Source organism: Hippoglossus hippoglossus, chromosome 12 (genome assembly GCF_009819705.1).
Source record: "Hippoglossus hippoglossus isolate fHipHip1 chromosome 12, fHipHip1.pri, whole genome shotgun sequence".
Classification (NCBI taxonomy): domain Eukaryota; kingdom Metazoa; phylum Chordata; class Actinopteri; order Pleuronectiformes; family Pleuronectidae; genus Hippoglossus; species Hippoglossus hippoglossus.
Window position 1 is genome coordinate 1,685,101 of NC_047162.1, and position 16,721 is coordinate 1,701,821.

The following is a 16,721-nucleotide window of genomic DNA, read 5'->3' on the forward strand; positions in this document are numbered from 1 at the left end:
CCTGACTGTTGACTCACAAACCAGCATTTGTGTTGAACACATAGAGTGTGTGGTCTCAAACTTCTGTTGGTCACTGACAAGACAGCTTCCATGATTGATTACCAACTAATATTAAAGACGCCTGCTGACCCATGTGCCAGATATTGGTACCGGACAAACGCAAAACACAACATCATGCCAAGGCCGCACACCTCTCAAAGTGCCAAACATCCAGTGCAGGTGACATTTCATTGTGGATAATAAAAACAGTTGATGTGGAAAGAGGAGGAGAATGTTCCCAGTGGCCCGCAGAAACAATGGAGTGGAAGGGAAGTGATAAGAGACAGGACATCCTAACACTGCTGCATCTCAGACCTCCCACCCACTGCCCACACGTCACCAGAGAGCCATGCAGCAGCTGTCAGTCAGCGTGGCAAAGCACAACCAAGACTGACAGCAAAAGAAGAAGAAATAGTCATAAAGTACTTTGAAATGCATAGTTCACAGAAAAATTCACTCATTATCTACTCATCACTATGCTGATGGAGGGGTGGGTGAAGTGTTTGAGTCCACCATGATTTAAGACTTAATGTGCTCCAAAGTCCACCTTCACTTTCACACGCACACAAGCTTTCGCCATCGCTTTTTCTGGTAGCGGACATTTAGGCTTAAAACATGGTGTCAATGACACCGTTTCGAGTCGAATTTGATAAAAGATTCACCTATTTTGCTCCTCATAGGTGGAATAAGCTTTGGGACTCCTTTAAATTAGACACCTTTTAATACATGGAACAGACTCTGTTTATATATGATGAATACTGCTGTTTTTATGAATTTTAAGGTAAAGGTGATCAGCTGAGCTAAAGTGAGTTGAAGTGAAGTGAAGTCCAGCTTCAGCCGAACCTCAACTTGAGTTTAAAGAGCTGGAGATTAGCTGAGAAGAAATAAAGTAAAGTAGTGTAAAGTGTCAAGTGAGTTGAGTTTGAGATAAAACTGAGCTGAATTGAAGTGAAATGAAGTGCAGTTTACGCTGATCCAATTTAAGTTGAGCTTAGTGAAACTGGAGCTGTGTTGATCTTGGTTTACTTTAATCAGGGAAGTGAAGCTGGGTTTGAGATTGGCTGCGTTGCACGAGGTGAAGTGAAGTTTGTGTCGAGCTGAGTTAAAGGTAGGGTTGATAATTTGTCTCTGAAACACTTTTTATCTTATTTGTTGAAATCCTCTTCACGTCCCAACATGAATCAATAAATAGTTGAGTCTGGAAAAAAAGAAAAAGGTGTTTCCCTGTGCCGGCTTTTCCAAATGTTTGCTATTAGCTGATTTTAGTAAAGGGAAGTAGAGTTTTGTTGAGCTTAGTTGAGCTGAGTGAGGGTGGAACTGGAGTTAGGTTGAGTAAGTTCATTTAAGTTATGTTTAAGTTTGGTTTAAGTTAATAACACCACCGGTTAACAATTGGTTGATTTACTGTAGTTAAACTAATCTTTACAAAGTGATAGTTCACTCTGGCGAAAGGCAATCTAAGTGTTTCTGTATCAGCACTGACACAATGAGCTGGAAGTAAACAGTCAGCCATAGAAACAGAGGAGGAAGCATCTGGCCCACTGAGAACATGCATTGAACCATGTACACACACACACACACTGGCAGCGGCCACAGTCTTGACTGTAATTAAGATTGTTGGATTTGTGATATCAAGCCAACAGGAAAACTGTTTTTTTGACCCACTCACCTACTACGTGATGTAATGACTTATTCCCCTTCATGTGCACGTGCTTGTGTGTGAGTGTGTGTGAAATAATGAGCTTTCCAGACTCAGAGCTGATTGTGTTTTGTTGCAGGAATGTTGTTTGTCAGCATGTTGACGTCCATGCTGCACCGACACCTGCTACCTCTGTCCGAAATCTGAAAATCATCAGTTTGGTGTCATATTATCAATTCAGCAGGAAACTACATGCAGCCAGGCCAAAACAAAAAACCCACACACACCATGCAGAGTTATTTTCAGTACTGAAGTCATTAAAAGTGCAAGAACAAATATTTACTATTGAGCACAAGTTTGCTCCTGTTGTGGTTATGTGAGACTTTATCTCAGCAGCCAGCTCTTCCTCCACCCTGTTTGTGTTTATATGCTGTGGCATCCCAGTGGGTCAGTCAGCAGGCAACCCCCCCCCCCCCCCCCCCCACCCCCACCTCCAGGGCCTGATACCAGTGGTCTGACTCAGACTCTCTTTATGGAGCAGCTTCATGACTAAAGCTGAAAGACTGAGATTGGGCATCTTCCACATTAGCAGAGTAATTACAGAAGGTGTGGTCTGGCTTTTTATCTACACGCACCAGTTTGTCTGCAGTAAACACAACTGGTCACAACCACACGTGACACTAACCTCTGCACAGGATGCTATTCTCAAACTGACCAGTTTCTCATCTCAATTAGATGATGAAGAGGAACCCGGAGGAAGTCTGGGCGTGATTGAATTCAAATTTAGAACGATTTAGAAAAGTAAAAAAGAAAAACTGGTGCCCACTCTTCTTCTGGACGTTGTCTGTGGTATTGCACTGTGCTGCATAACACTGAAAAGTGTTTTTAATATTTTGTCCAATTCCTCCACGGGTCAGTTTTTGGAAACCGACCTGCACCCTCAAATCTCCGCGCCAGACCCGGCCCGCTTTCTGCAATCATCTCCAAACCAAAGCTGCAGGAGCAACGTAATTTAATACATATGCTACATACACAGACACAAGGATCAACTTATTTCTGGCTATGGCCTCCTTGTCTCCCCTTCTCTTTTTGGTGGTTGAGCTGTGTGCTTCCTCAGCAGCCACGTGCCTATAGTTTGTGGCTATCAAAGCGAATACATTTTGGCACTTTGTACAAACAGCAAAGCCACTGAGAACATATTGACTAGGTTTCATATGAACTCATTTAGATGTTGAAACTGAACTTGAAACAGCCATTCGTGGTTCCCAGATGATGTACGTTAGGCCCAAAATTAAAAGTTGTTTACATTCCTACAAAGCTGATAGCCAGGAGTCAAGCTTGGGTTTGATTTCATTTAACGTGTGAACGGTTACAGCCCAGCATGCTTTGCTTCTGGCAGCTCGGGGGTCTCTCATCACTCTGTTGACGCTGCATTATGCATAGGATGTGTATGTTAGGTGGACTGCAGCCATACGTCTCTGTGGTGAGTCCACTTAAAACACAAAAACAAAAGGGGAGTTGAGGGCACTTTTCATCAACAGTCAGAACACAATGGAGCATTTCAACATGGTCGCCTTGTCCGTCACACACAGTGCATCCTGTGTGCCACTCTCTGTTTGTCACATGCCAAAGACTTGGGTCAAAAATATCAAAAAATGATGCTTGTGTGGTCTCAGGGTGGAAGGATCAGTGGCTCAGTTTGAGAGAAACTTAAAACTCCAGAATGATAGTTCCTTGATTCTTTATTATTAATAATAAAACGACTAAGAATGTTGCTATTATTATAATAATTATAATAATAATTATTATTATTATTGCATACATCTCAGTGAAACATAAAGTAAAATTTCAATACCATTTTGAGTTGGACAGTTGAAATAAATGTGTTAAAGCTGCATTTACTGTTTGTAGAAACAAGCTGTGAATAAATACAACATCACTTTGACTTATTAACTAAATGAAGTTGATGTGTTGTCAGTCTCATCTTTTCACATCCAGCAGCTACAGTAGTATGACTTTACGTCTGGAGTGATGTTTGTGTATTCCCTCTCTTTTATCTCCGTGTTTGGCCTCCTCCACGTCCAGAGGGAAACATCTGGCTCTTTAGCTGCTCTATAGAAGCTGCAGTCCACTGCTCCAAGGATGTGCTTTGGGAGGATATGCCCATGTTCCCCAAATATTGATTCTTTGCGGTGTACATCAAGGTGTCTGTAAAGTGGTATTTCAAGCAGGATGGTTTATTATTATCAGCCCGAATACTAACTTGGAAATCCTGATAAACTGCACATTTCTGCTTCCATGTCAGCTGCTCTGCTTTCCTTCTCCTCCCGCACACTGAATCACAGGAAGACCCCACACATCTGCTGCTCCGATGGTAAATAAATACTCTCACACACACCGCTGCGTTCACGTGCGTGCGCGCGCGTAGCACGCTGCCGCTCCCGTGGGGCCCTCATTGGCTGAGACACAGATGCTGCTACTGCTGATTGGCCCAAAGTTTGCGAGAGGTGTTTTGCCGGAGGTGCAGCAGCGGCAGCGTCAGCCTGATGGTCCCATAAATGAAAAGGCTCAGTGTCAGCGCGCCAACTCATTGTGACCAGAGGCACCAGGAGCAGCCAGCTGAGAGGAGAGACCACCGCCACGACCCCGTAACCTCACCTCTCTCAGCAGCGCGTCGGGGAGTTGGAAAGGCACAGCCATGCTTGCTGCGTGCTTGGAGTTCCTCGGCCTGGCGCTGTGCCTCACGGGCACCCTGCTGGTGATGGTCGCCTGCGGCCTGCCGATGTGGAAGGTGACCGCTTTCATCGACTCCAACATCGTGGTGGCGCAGACCATCTGGGACGGCCTGTGGATGTCCTGCGTGGTCCAGAGCACCGGGCAGATGCAGTGCAAGGTCCACGACTCGGTCCTGTCCCTGACGCAGGACCTGCAGACGGCGCGGGCGCTGACGGTCATCTCCGCCGTGCTGGCGGTGGTCGCCCTCACGGTGACGGTGGCCGGGGCGCAGTGCACCAACTGCCTCAGGGAAGAGACCCTGAAGGCAAAAGTGGTGAACACCGGGGGGGTCCTGTACATCTTCAGCGGCCTGTTCGTGCTGGTGCCGCTCTGCTGGATGGCCAACAGCATCATAGTGGACTTCTACGACCCGCAGGTGCCTCCGTCCAAGAAGCGGGAGATCGGGGCGGCGATCTACATCGGCTGGGCGGCCACCGCGCTGCTGCTGCTCGGCGGGACCCTGCTGTGCTGCTCCTTCTCTCGGGTGGTGAGGGGCGCGTATCCCATCAAATACGCCCCCACCAAGACCATCACCGTCAACAGCGACTTTGACAAGAAGCATTATGTGTAGAGTCGAAGTTTCACATTGGGGACCTTTGGTTTTCGGGCTGAGCTGGGACATTTCTGCTGTTAAAGTCTGAGGTGGTGCGTGCCAAAGGGCAGGGTCACGCCGAAGTGATGCTCAACAGACAGTAAAGCACATTGTGACTGTAACTCTTGTACTATGCATGATCTGAATGTCATTTCATTGGAGGTTTTTCATGCAGCAGAAGTTGTTGGTGCTGCGAGTGTTGTAATCAGGTCAGGGTGCAGGTCGGGTCAAGTGTGGACCCTCAGCTGAATATCTGCACAGCTTCATTGTAAATATAGTTTGTTCTTCCTCTGGCCTAGTTTTGCTCAGTTCCCACAGCGAACATGCAGCAAACAGTGGAGCCCATCAGACCGACGTGCACTCGTGTTGTGATCAGAGGAGGGAATTTGCATTTGAATACATGTACAGTGTTTTGACCTTCATGTCTTTTTTCAAGTCTCTCAATAGACACATTTTCTAATAAAAACATGTAACTGTCTTTCCTTGTTATTCATTATCAGATGTAGGCCGATGTTTTTATTGTATTTTAAAGATAGATGTGATTTATGCAGTCATAATTAAGTCAAAAGACTTGTAACCCCTAGCCTGGGATTACAAGTCTTTTGAGCAATTTAGAAATTTGACATTCTTAGCATCATAAGACACTGGCTGAATAAATATTTTGACAGATTATTTCTTTTATCTGAAAAATATTGGAGGACATCAGAAGGATAACAGATAACCTTATTATTATTATTATTATAGTTATTTCTAAAGCCTCATCAGGTTTATTTTGTGCTGCAACCGATTGGGTTTGAAGTTTTTGGTAATTAATTAATTCTACCCTGAAACTTAAATTATGATCCCATCTAAAGATTACAAAAAATTACAATTCACTCAATATCTACTCATCACTATGCCGATGGAGGGGTGGGTGAAGTGTTTGAGTCCACAAAACACTTTGGGAGTTTCAGGTGCCAACAGTGTTGCAGCCAAATCCAATACAGTCCACACTTTTAGCCTAAATGTCCGCTGTGATCCACCACAGACAGAAATAATGTTATTTAACTTGAAAACATCATCAGATTGTGTGAGCCTTCATAGGTTTGTGATAAACACTTTATTACATCCATTACAAAATAGATTTAGCATGTGTTCAGTTGTTGATTGTGGAGGTGCAACAGCAGACATATTAAAAGGGAAAGGGGACAATTAAGGCTGCAGATGCTTATTATTGTTATTATTATTATTATTATTATTAGAAACATTCAATCACACATGAGATACAAATTAAACATTTTCAGTTAGGACAGTTGAAATACATTTCTCACTGTTTGTAGAAACAAGCTATCCACTTATTTTACTGATGTAAAAGAGTCTCATCTTTCAGCATCCCATAGTGAAGAGCAACATCACTATTTGTGTGAGTGATGTAAGTGTGTTCCCTCTCTTTGATCTCTGTGTTTGGTCTCCACCACCTCCAGAGGGAAACACCTGGCTCTTTAGCTGCTAAAAGCTCCCCTCCACTGGTCAGAGGATGTGGTTTGGCAGGATATGCCAATACCTTCCCCTAACCCCCAAATAGTGATTCTTTATGCAGCGCAGATTTTAGTGCCACTACAAAAGCCAACATGTGAATCCAACATCAGTTTCACTTCTATAAAAGGGTCTAAGTTCACCTGAGAGAGGATTTCAGGAGGCTGGGTGTATAAGTCTGTGCACTTGTTTGTGTGTCAAATAAAGGAAACAAACAAGAGTCAGAAAATGACGTCAAAATATTAAAGACCCTGGCTCGCACACCCTGACTTTGCGGTAAACGACCTGTGCAGGAGCACTCGGACCCGGTTTGAACAATGCACCCAGCGGACAATCACCAGGATCAGCACAATCAGCAGGGTGCAACTCCAGCGTCAGGAAGCTTGACCTGGAGCTGGGCCACAGCCGAGCAATCAGTGCCCTCACATGGATAAACAAAAAGAAGAGCGTGCACGTGCACATACACACAAACATGCTAACAACACGGCAGTGTGCACACATGAACACTGAATGGGCGGGATGGGGCGGTGGGGGGGCGCACAGAAAGCAAATTCACATGAAAGGAAATCCCCCAGTTAGAGAAAAACCAGGCTGAAACTGAAGTCTGGCTTGAATGAGCTGAACCTGGATTAAACCATCGGTACTACTTGCCTAATCCTAACCATTACCCTAACTTTGAACTTAACCTCAACATGTCTTCACCTTAAAATTGAACGATTTGATGATTAAACTCATCCAGCGTTCAGGACGTTTGATCAGAAAAGTTCCCCCTCCAGACGGGGATGAGTTTCTCTTTAGAGGCTGACGGATGGAGAGCAAGGTGCAGGCAGTAAGTGGATCTACCCAGGGAGGGAGTGTAAACCAGTGAGTGAACCAGTCACAAGTCTTTAATGTTGTATGTTATCTGCTTTTTAGGAGAAAGTACAATTTTATGATAAATTAAACTTGGACTCAACATACATTGAGGTTTGGTGGTGAAATTAGAGCGATGTAGTGAGTGAAAACATTTTGTGTCAGAATAAGGCAGTGATGCACATACTATTCCTGCCTGACTCACTGCTGCAGGGTTCCTACATGTGCAGGACTGAATTGTGCCTTAGGACAGCTCCGAGAGTCTAAACTGGAATAGAGAAGATTGAATTTAAACATGTGCTACCAGCTAGCTGACATTTTAGTTTAAGACATCAAGTTAGTCAACAGATCTGGTGTTTGTGTTGAGTTATTGATGTAGGCTATCTATGTAAGGAGCCAATAAATATTGATTCGTGGATGTTAAGTCATTTTAATCATATTTTGTTATATTATATATTTTGTTGTGCAACTGTGAGTAGATAAAATGTAGTGAAGTAGATAAACAGGAGAATTAAATACTCAAGTCAATCCTCAGCTTCCATCACGTTTACTAATGCACTGTAATGAAATCCATCAGTAGCATCTACCAAGTATTGTAATTTAGTTTTTATTATCATTTGCACATAATAAATTACAATAAAATATGTACACATATGTCACAGAGGCACAAGAGGTCTGTGAAATCAGCAGATACAATTCATGACACAGCCTCTTACAGCCTATGACAAGCTCAAAGATTTATCTGTTTGAATGTTGAGGCAGACGTTCACATTATCATTCAAATATCAGCTCTAACTTCCGTCCACAAGGGGAAATCAGAAAACAGCCACGTAAAATGAGAGTAAATGGTTACATTTGATTGGTTTTCAGTGAGTTGTGATTCAGGTTGAAGCAGAAGTGGGTCAAGAAACACCCTGTTTACCCTGTGTCTTTACACAGGGTTGCCCCCTGGTGGTTAAACTTCCTAATAGCAAGCACAGAGCAGACACAAAGATGTGACTCATGTTCTGTAGGAGTAATGAGACAGTGTCTAGGCAAAATGAAGCCTGGTGTAGATTTTAAAAAGGGTCAGTTCACATTTCTGTTAAAAACTAGGTGAGCTTGGAAGTCTGTTTTGACATTCAAGACAACTGTGGTGAGTCCTCCCCTGATTGAGATATAACTAAACTAACTAAGTAACCAACCTACAACTAAATACCTTAAACTGCCACTAGTACCCAGACCTATGTCGCCTTAAGTCTAACATCAAGCTTGATCACAACGTCAGTGATTAACTTAGCTGATGTTGACTGAATGATAAAGTACATCTAATTAGTTGTGTTACTTTTACTTGTGCAGTTGAGTGAAAGAAATTTCATAAACCTGCGATCAATGTGAGAAAATATTAAATTTGAGTGAACTGACCCTTTAAAAAGGCAAAGCACTTGTATCCTCTTTAAGGCAGTTGAGGTAACTTGTTTTTCATTTACAGTTTTTAAAGTGGCAATCCCTGAAACTTTCATGTAAATAAATGTCTGTTAAATTACCGTGTGCGGCATAAATTCAGATTACCGTTGTTCAGAGTGATGAAAAAGGCAAGTTATTGACTGACTTCTTTATTAAAATGTCAATAGTTAATCACTAAAATACCAGGAATCAAATCTTCTAGATTGCCACTTTAAAATTATTCCTGAATTCCCTTGAATATGACACAATGGAGATAACGGAAATGTAAAATCAAATAAATCTCCTATACAGTTCTGTACTGTAGTCTCTGATCTAACACTGATACAGTATTAAAGAGCTTAATCACACTGGCTTCCCTTTGTTTCTGGATGATTCCGTGTCTCTTGGTTTACTTATCTGATTCCAGATCTGGGATTAAATCTCCATGTTAAACCAAAGGCACTGACAGAAGTGTGTCTATGGCTCATATTCCTTTAGTAACTGGCTGGCGATAACCAGTCTCTGGATCTCACTGGTGCCCTCGTAGATCTCAGTGATGCGAGCGTCACGGTAGTGCCTCTCTGCAGGCATGTCCGCCACGTAACCCATCCCACCTAGAACCTGGATCGCCTGATTTGAAGTGCAAATAGACAATGTAAGACAGTTGTCTGGAGGGTTTTTTCAGTATCGTGAACACAGTCATCATGGTTTAGTTTTCTTACCTGATGTGAGCACAGCGTGGCAGCTTCAGATGCTGACAGTTTGGCCATAGCTGCTTCCTGCAGGAAGTAAAGCAGAGGGTCATTTACTGTGTGCTGGACTGAAAGTAAAATGTGTGGCGTCAGAGGCGTCTGCGTACCTTAGTGAAGGGTTTCTTTGAATCCCGAAGAAGAGCAGCCTTCCATGTGAGCAGACGAGAGCTCTCTACTGCCACAGCCATGTCAGCCAGTTTGAACTAAACAAATTATTTGATAAAAAAGAATAAAGATCAGATGTTGATAAACTATAAGAATTAGAAATGCTAAATACTTATAAGGGGATGGTTCCAGCATAAAAAAACCTTGGCGGATTATTGCAGACACTTCAGATGTGTTTAATTTCTGTTTTTAATATATAACATGGTATCTTAGATCTTCTGGGATTAACTGTTGCCTTGTATCTGAAGCCGTTTTCAGACATGACCTCTGGGTAAAATACGGACAAATTGGCTACAGCGTTTACCCACAGTTTGCCTTTCACAACAGAGCGGAAGGTTTCTCTGCAAATGTTCACAACTGCAACAAATCCTCCACATTATTCAGGCGAGAGGTGGAGCAGCCAGGTGCAGCAGACAGAGACAAGAAGTGATGTATTAACACCGCTGCGTAGACCGCAGGAGTTTGTTAACAGCAGCCCAACACTGTCGTCAGCTCTCATCACCACAAACGCTCTAGACATCTTCTTCAGTGTCTTCTATATGCGTGTCTCAACTGCGGAGCGTCTGTCGGACATTTGCGTTCAGACATGCACCTCCTCCAGAGAAAACACGGAGGAACTGCGGATTCCAGTGCATGTATGAAAGCAGCTCGATTGTGTTGATTGCCCTCATGGACGTATTTCTAGCTTAGTTACCATGTTCCCAGATCTCAGCACAAATTTACCGTAATTAAAGCTACATAGGAGTATCTAATTGTTTTCTTTAAAGCTGGTCATGCTGTAGTTTAGAATAAGTGAACAGATTGGTGGTGGTGTTACCTGTATGGACTGCAGCTTGCTGATGGGGGCTCCGAATGCAGTGCGTTTGAGTGCGTAATCTGCAGCACAGTCCAGAGAAGCCTGAGCGATACCCAGAGCCTGAGCTGCGATACCGATCCTTCCACTGTCCAGCGTTTGCTGTGACACAGACAAAGACGTTAAATCACCGCTCCTGCAGGGACGCTTCAGTATGGCTAAGTTTTAATAAAGACGTGTCACATTAATAGATTGTGTGTTTGTGAGTTCAGTTTCAAGTCACAGTCACTAATAAAGGCAGACATTAAACATTGAGGACTCATGGAATTACCAGTTCTCTAATAGCTCACACATTCACACAGAGAAAGTGTTACATGACATTACTGTCAGTAATGTAACTGATTTTAGCAGCAATAGGGCAAAGACTGGTGTTAATTAGCCAAAGAAAAGTTGATGAGTTAACGGAGAGGATTTAAAAATCTAAATATGGTTTAAATATGTTGAGAAAATTAGAAAAGGCCTGTCATTAACAATAAGAAGTCAGTTTCTAACACAGCTCTGATTCTTTCTGCAGCTGAATTTTCATTATGTCTCTTTCCACATGAAAACGCTCTGAATCGTTATCCAAAATAAAGCCATCCTACATGCTACATATACTTTTCACAGGAAATTAAACAGCATATAAATTACTCCTACAGGTCTTAAACAAGGAAGAAGGGTCATCTGCTTAATCTCATACAGACTTGTCACATGGTGACACAAGTATGCAGAAAAAGATTGAAGTAGATGTTCACAAACTTGTAACCAGGACTTGTTAAATAACACCTTTTCATTGGATTAACAGTTCTGAGAAAGGTTTGATCCTCCCTAAGGATGTTTACAGAGACATTTTTAGTCAGATCTTCATTTTACTATGGAATAATACTGGTATAACAGGCTCTATGTAAATGCAGTTTCTGTGCAACAGGGAAGTAAATACTTTTAAATACCATGGCGATCTTGAATCCAGCACCGCGAGGACCCAGCATGTTGCCCAGCGGTATCCTGCAGTCCTCAAGGATGATGTTAGCAGTGGATGAGGCTTTGATGCCCAACTTATCTTCCTTCTTTCCTAGAGAAAGCCCAGGGTGTGGCATGGGGATCAGGAAGGCACTGATACCCTGCACACAAAAAGCAGTTACGACCAGCGGGACAGTTATACTGCTCAGTTGAACCACAACTCTTCAGCTCTTTGCTCTGAACATTAAAATGTGCTGCATCGTGCCTTGTGTTTGAGTTTCTTGTCAGTGGTGGCGAACACGACTGTGGCAGAGGCGTCCCAGCTGTTGGTGATCCAGGCCTTGGTTCCGTTGAGCACCCACTCATCTCCCTCCTGATGAGCCATAGTGGAGGCAGCACCTGCGTCACTGCCATTACCTGCAATATTAATTGAAATTGTCTTATTTAAAGTAGGAGATGTTAGGAGAAGGCGTCATGGAGTCAGTGTGGGATCACTGAAGAGACAAACAACAGAGTGAGGAGATGTTCTCAACAACCTGCCTGAAAAACTGCAGTTGTTCAAAGGTGAACTCGTGTTGGTGTAAAGACAAAGGGTGATCACAGCATAAACACTGTTTCAGGTTATATTCAGCTCACTGCACTTAGACGGTGGTGGCTCAGCTATTTGTACTTCTCACAATAATATTCAGGTTTTCTGCAGTAGTGTTTTGCTCGGTTGCTTCAGTGTACATCTTCCCCGCTCCCTGCTCTAAAACACATACATCCCCTATGCCTGCGTGTATGTTTACACAGATCTTCAGAAAAACAGTATTCCAGCTATGGACAGATCTCTCCACTAATGTCATCCCAACACCACATGAGGGACTTTATCTGGAAGGCTGTTGTTCACTTCTCCAGTAGGGCTCCGTAGACTTGGACAATCTACGACAAGTAGGAGTGACGCTGCGCTGGAGGCCCATCGTGGAGCAATATTTGAATATGAGAGTTTATCCCTGAAAGAGGGAGCATGATGGGTTTTTAAAACAGAGACTAAATCAAATGCTGTCACCCTTTGTTCACACTGAGATGTTAACAACAGCAGCTCAAAAGTCCAAGTATTTCTAACAGTGAGTTTTGTCAGATTGTTGGTATAACTGCTAAGGAATCAGCATTGTGTCCTTGTCTGTTGTGTTTCAGACTAGACTTCCTACAGCATGTGCTAATTGCTGGTATGGCAGCAGAGCTTTCCAGCACATTTGAAAGCAGTTTATTAATGCACATACAGATGTATAATATGTGTGTGTGTATAGGTTTTTTTACCTGGCTCACTGAGTGCGAAACAGCCCACCTTCTCTCCGGTGGTGAACGGTGTGATCCACTGCTTTTTCTGTTCCTCTGTACCAAACTTCAATATTGGTCCGATGTAGAGAGACTGAGAACAGAATCAGATTCAGGTTCACTCTTCTGCACAGCCAGATATGCTTTTACTCAAAGTTCCTCTATGCTGACAGACTGCACTCACATTGTTTACAGAGACCACGACTCCGGTGCTGGCGCAGCCTCGACTGATCTCCTCCATAGCCAGACTGTAGGCCAGGTAGTCCATCCCTGCACCACCCAGCTCCTCTGGTACCTCCATGGCCATCACCCCCATCGCCCCCAACTCTTGAATCTGGACAATTGCAAGAACATTGACATATTTGATACCACCTCCTGAGTAAATACCTGGCTCTCTAGCTGGTAAATGCTCCCCTATGTTGACCAGCTGCTCTCTGACTGACTCTGCTTGCTGCTGAGCAGGTAGTGGACAGTGGCACATTCAGATAATAATTCATCGCTACCAGAGACACCTTTCACACAGCCCTTTTATATTGCCATTATAAAAAATATCAATTTTGGCCATTTTAAAGTGGCCTTCTCTTCTACACTGGTTTTTGCAAAACACTGAATTGTAATAACAAAAATGGGACAATAAAGGCATCAGACTCTGTCTACTGTATGAGCGTGTACCTGTTGGGCAGGGTAACTGTGCTCTTTGTCGAGTTTGGCGGCGATGGGTATCAGCTCTCTGTCAGCATAGTCTCTGCAGGTCTGCCTCAGCATCTGATGAGTCTCTGGTAACTCTGCTAGCTGAGACAGACTTCGACAGCCACTGAGACACAAGCCTAGAGCTGAGGGAGAGAAAAAACAAAAGGTTTCAAAACTGCATATAACCTTGGATGTGGGTTATTGTAATGGAGTGATATACAGTATTTAACTATTAAAGTACAGTGGTTTTTGGACTGGGTCCAGTGTGGTCTAGATGGTAGAAAAGCAGTAAAATTGTCCTTAAACGTTTCACAAATCTGAAGCTGTGAATCCAACAGCAGTCGTAAGAATCGTGGTTTTTATGTCAGAGATCAAGGTCAAAGCATTGGATTGGATTCTTATGCCTTATAAAATCAAATGAATAAAACCATTTGGATTTTGACCAAACCTTAAATGCAGTTTTGGTGGATTGAGACATATATAAAAGGAGAAGGATGGATGGAAAAACACTGGCCAACACCATCCGAAATATCTTCACAAAGGTCGGGGCTTAGAATATCTTGGCTTTATAACTCTTTGAGAATTTGTCTAATCTTTATAAATCTTGATAGATGTCTTCAAATTTGTACCTGAAGACCCAGAGATCAAAATTAGCTGTGCACGCTCTGGAGGCACGTTTTAGCCAAAACTTTAAGTGTCATATAGCATCATAGCTCATGACGCCTTTAAGTAACCCTGATTAAACTCGCTTGACATCTTGTGCTGTCCCCTGAACATACATTAAGTTTCCTTCACATGTGATGAAGGGGATATGGTGTTACACATCTTAAAACAGAATTTAACCAGCTGAAGTGACTTTGGTTGTTTTCTCAAACCTGAAATCTTCTCAGTGTTTTAATTTATAGTGCCATTCATAAGGACCCCACATAGTTTATAAAACCTGAGCTCACACTCAATTGAAGTTATTTTTGTCTTGTTCTTATTTTTCTCTGCTAAAGGAAATCAGGTCAGCTGCGTGTGCAATTTCTTAAAACATACTTCAATGTCTTTTTCCTGATTTAAATTAAATCCTATTTTTAAATATATATTTATAACTATTGCCATTTAAAAGTGATGATTTTATGGATTATTTGTTTTACTTGATGCCTTGTAAAGTGTTTTTTTGTAATCTGGAATCTGAAAAGATCTCTTTGAACCAAGATTATCATATAAAGATTACTACTTTTGAATGAGCATTGATCAGATACAACTGATGTGCAAATGTTAGGGGGGAAATTACTTCTTTTTTGAACACATATAAAAAAAGTGTTTTTTAATTCATTGATTATTAGTGTGCAGAAAACTTTTTTGGCCATTAAAGCATCTTTGTGGTTCAAGGACCTGGTGTTACAGAAAATATTTAAAAAATATATATATATCCACTGTATGTTCTGGTACCTGCTTAATGAATAAAGACAGCTAGTATGAGCATTGTCCTCCGCGGTCATGAAACGTTTCCTATTATGATCTTTAATTGTTCAGCTTTTTTCCAAGCACATTTTGTATCAACTAATAGTCTTTAAGTACTGACACTGTTAAGTGGCCTGTGTCACAAAAACATCACGATCACCATGGTGCTCTGCTGTCCGAGCTTTGAACCCCATGTCCTGTCGGTCAGTGAAGGCAGCACCGGCTCAGTAGTTGGCCGGTGTGCTATTTAGGTGAAAGGTCATCGTCCACATCAGTCACCTTCGCGTCAGTGTCACAGTTTCGAACATGTCAGAAACCCCTCAGACAAACACTGACACGAGGGTGACTGATGTGGACGATGACCTTTCACCTAAATAACACACTGGCCAACTACTGAGCCGGTGCACCTAGCACCTTAGCCAAGGAGCTAACGGCTAAATAACGTGATTTAAGGTGTCACTCCGTTACTTGCGTCACTTGACTGAAGCTGGTTCACAGGTTCTTTACAATCTGGTGTTTATCTGGTGTTGAAATGTTGAAAGTCAAATGTCCTCAGGGCAAACACTGGCTTCATAGCAGGCTAAGCTAATTGTGGCTCTGTGGTATCCCAGTGCCCGTGTAATGCTAATATGAGGCTAGCAGTGTACCCCGCGTCCTTGTTTCTTGTTCAAACCTCTCGTTGTCCAGCGCGTTTCGTGTGCTCACCTTTCCTTGCTTTGAAAAGTGCAGCCATGTTTCCTTGCTCTCAGTTGGATGAACAACACCAGGCTAACCGCTGTCTCCCCAGGAGCTCACCAAACTGCTGCCTTCAGGTGCTGACGGAATTTCTATCTGTCAACTTTGACGACGTATTCAACATTAATGGGCCAGCATATTCAAATAACTGTTCTAAAGCCTATTTGGTTTTGCTCACATGTGATCATGACACATTTATTTGTCCTAAAGTAAACAGCCATGAAATTATAACACAACTATAGCACTTTCAAGGAGCTTTCAAGGAGCCCTGAAGGCAACATGTGCCCCAACTTGACACCAGAAGGATACATCAGACTTTGTACGTTTATAGTCTTACAAATGCACAATGTATTAATGTAACTTCCCTATCCAATGTAGATGATTTACTATTGTTTGTGAATGTATCAAAGACTTGGTTCTACTCATAAGTTCTAGTTGCAGTTGAGAGGGTTCTATGGGTCCTTAAAGGCTCTTTTTGGTTTCTGAAGGGAGGTGAGGAGCTTTCATGGATTTTCAAGAGGTTCTGTGATCATTTTATGAACTGTAGCAGTCATTCAGGGGTGTATTGTGGTCCGTGAGGAAGTTCTAGTTGCTATTAATGGTGTTTTAGGGGTCCTTTAGGGAGTTTGTGGCCTTTAAAGGGTTTCAAGAAGTCACCAAGGAGGTTCCTGAAGTTGTCAAATAAGCTCTATTGGTCAAAGGAGATTGTAGACTTTAGAAGGGTTTTGTAGAGGTTTTGGAAACTGAAATATGATCAGTCAAATTTGTGAAACAGTGTATTTCACTGTGAGATTTGGAAACATTTATGTTCTTAGTAAATATCAGGTTAATGTCAAATTGTCTTTTTGGTAAAATATGCCTCAAGGTTAATTTTGTTTAAGGAAAACATTTAAAAACAGTTATGTTCTAATTATTAGCAGCGCAATAGGCTGGTCAATTATAGCGATATAGCCCTAGGAGATACAATAAATAAAAAATGTTAAC

General features: G+C 42.5%; 2 protein-coding genes across 2 annotated transcripts; one reads left to right on the forward strand and one right to left on the reverse strand.

Annotated features, from left to right (window-relative positions):
• Positions 1–4,209: 4,209 nt before the first annotated feature.
• cldn5b (claudin 5b) lies at positions 4,210–5,523 on the forward strand. Its single transcript, XM_034602871.1, has one exon. The coding sequence runs from the start codon at positions 4,377–4,379 to the stop codon at positions 5,022–5,024; it is 648 nt and encodes a 215-aa protein (XP_034458762.1). The 5' UTR covers positions 4,210–4,376; the 3' UTR covers positions 5,025–5,523.
• A 3,465-nt stretch (positions 5,524–8,988) lies between these two features.
• acads (acyl-CoA dehydrogenase short chain) lies at positions 8,989–15,839 on the reverse strand. Its single transcript, XM_034602834.1, has 10 exons — positions 15,708–15,839; positions 13,536–13,696; positions 13,048–13,197; positions 12,846–12,957; positions 11,812–11,963; positions 11,537–11,707; positions 10,572–10,709; positions 9,697–9,792; positions 9,560–9,616; positions 8,989–9,467 (listed from the first exon to the last, which is right to left on the reverse strand). The coding sequence occupies exons 1-10, from the start codon at positions 15,733–15,735 to the stop codon at positions 9,315–9,317; spliced, it is 1,218 nt and encodes a 405-aa protein (XP_034458725.1). The 5' UTR covers positions 15,736–15,839; the 3' UTR covers positions 8,989–9,314.
• Between the last annotated feature and the right edge of the window lie 882 nt (positions 15,840–16,721).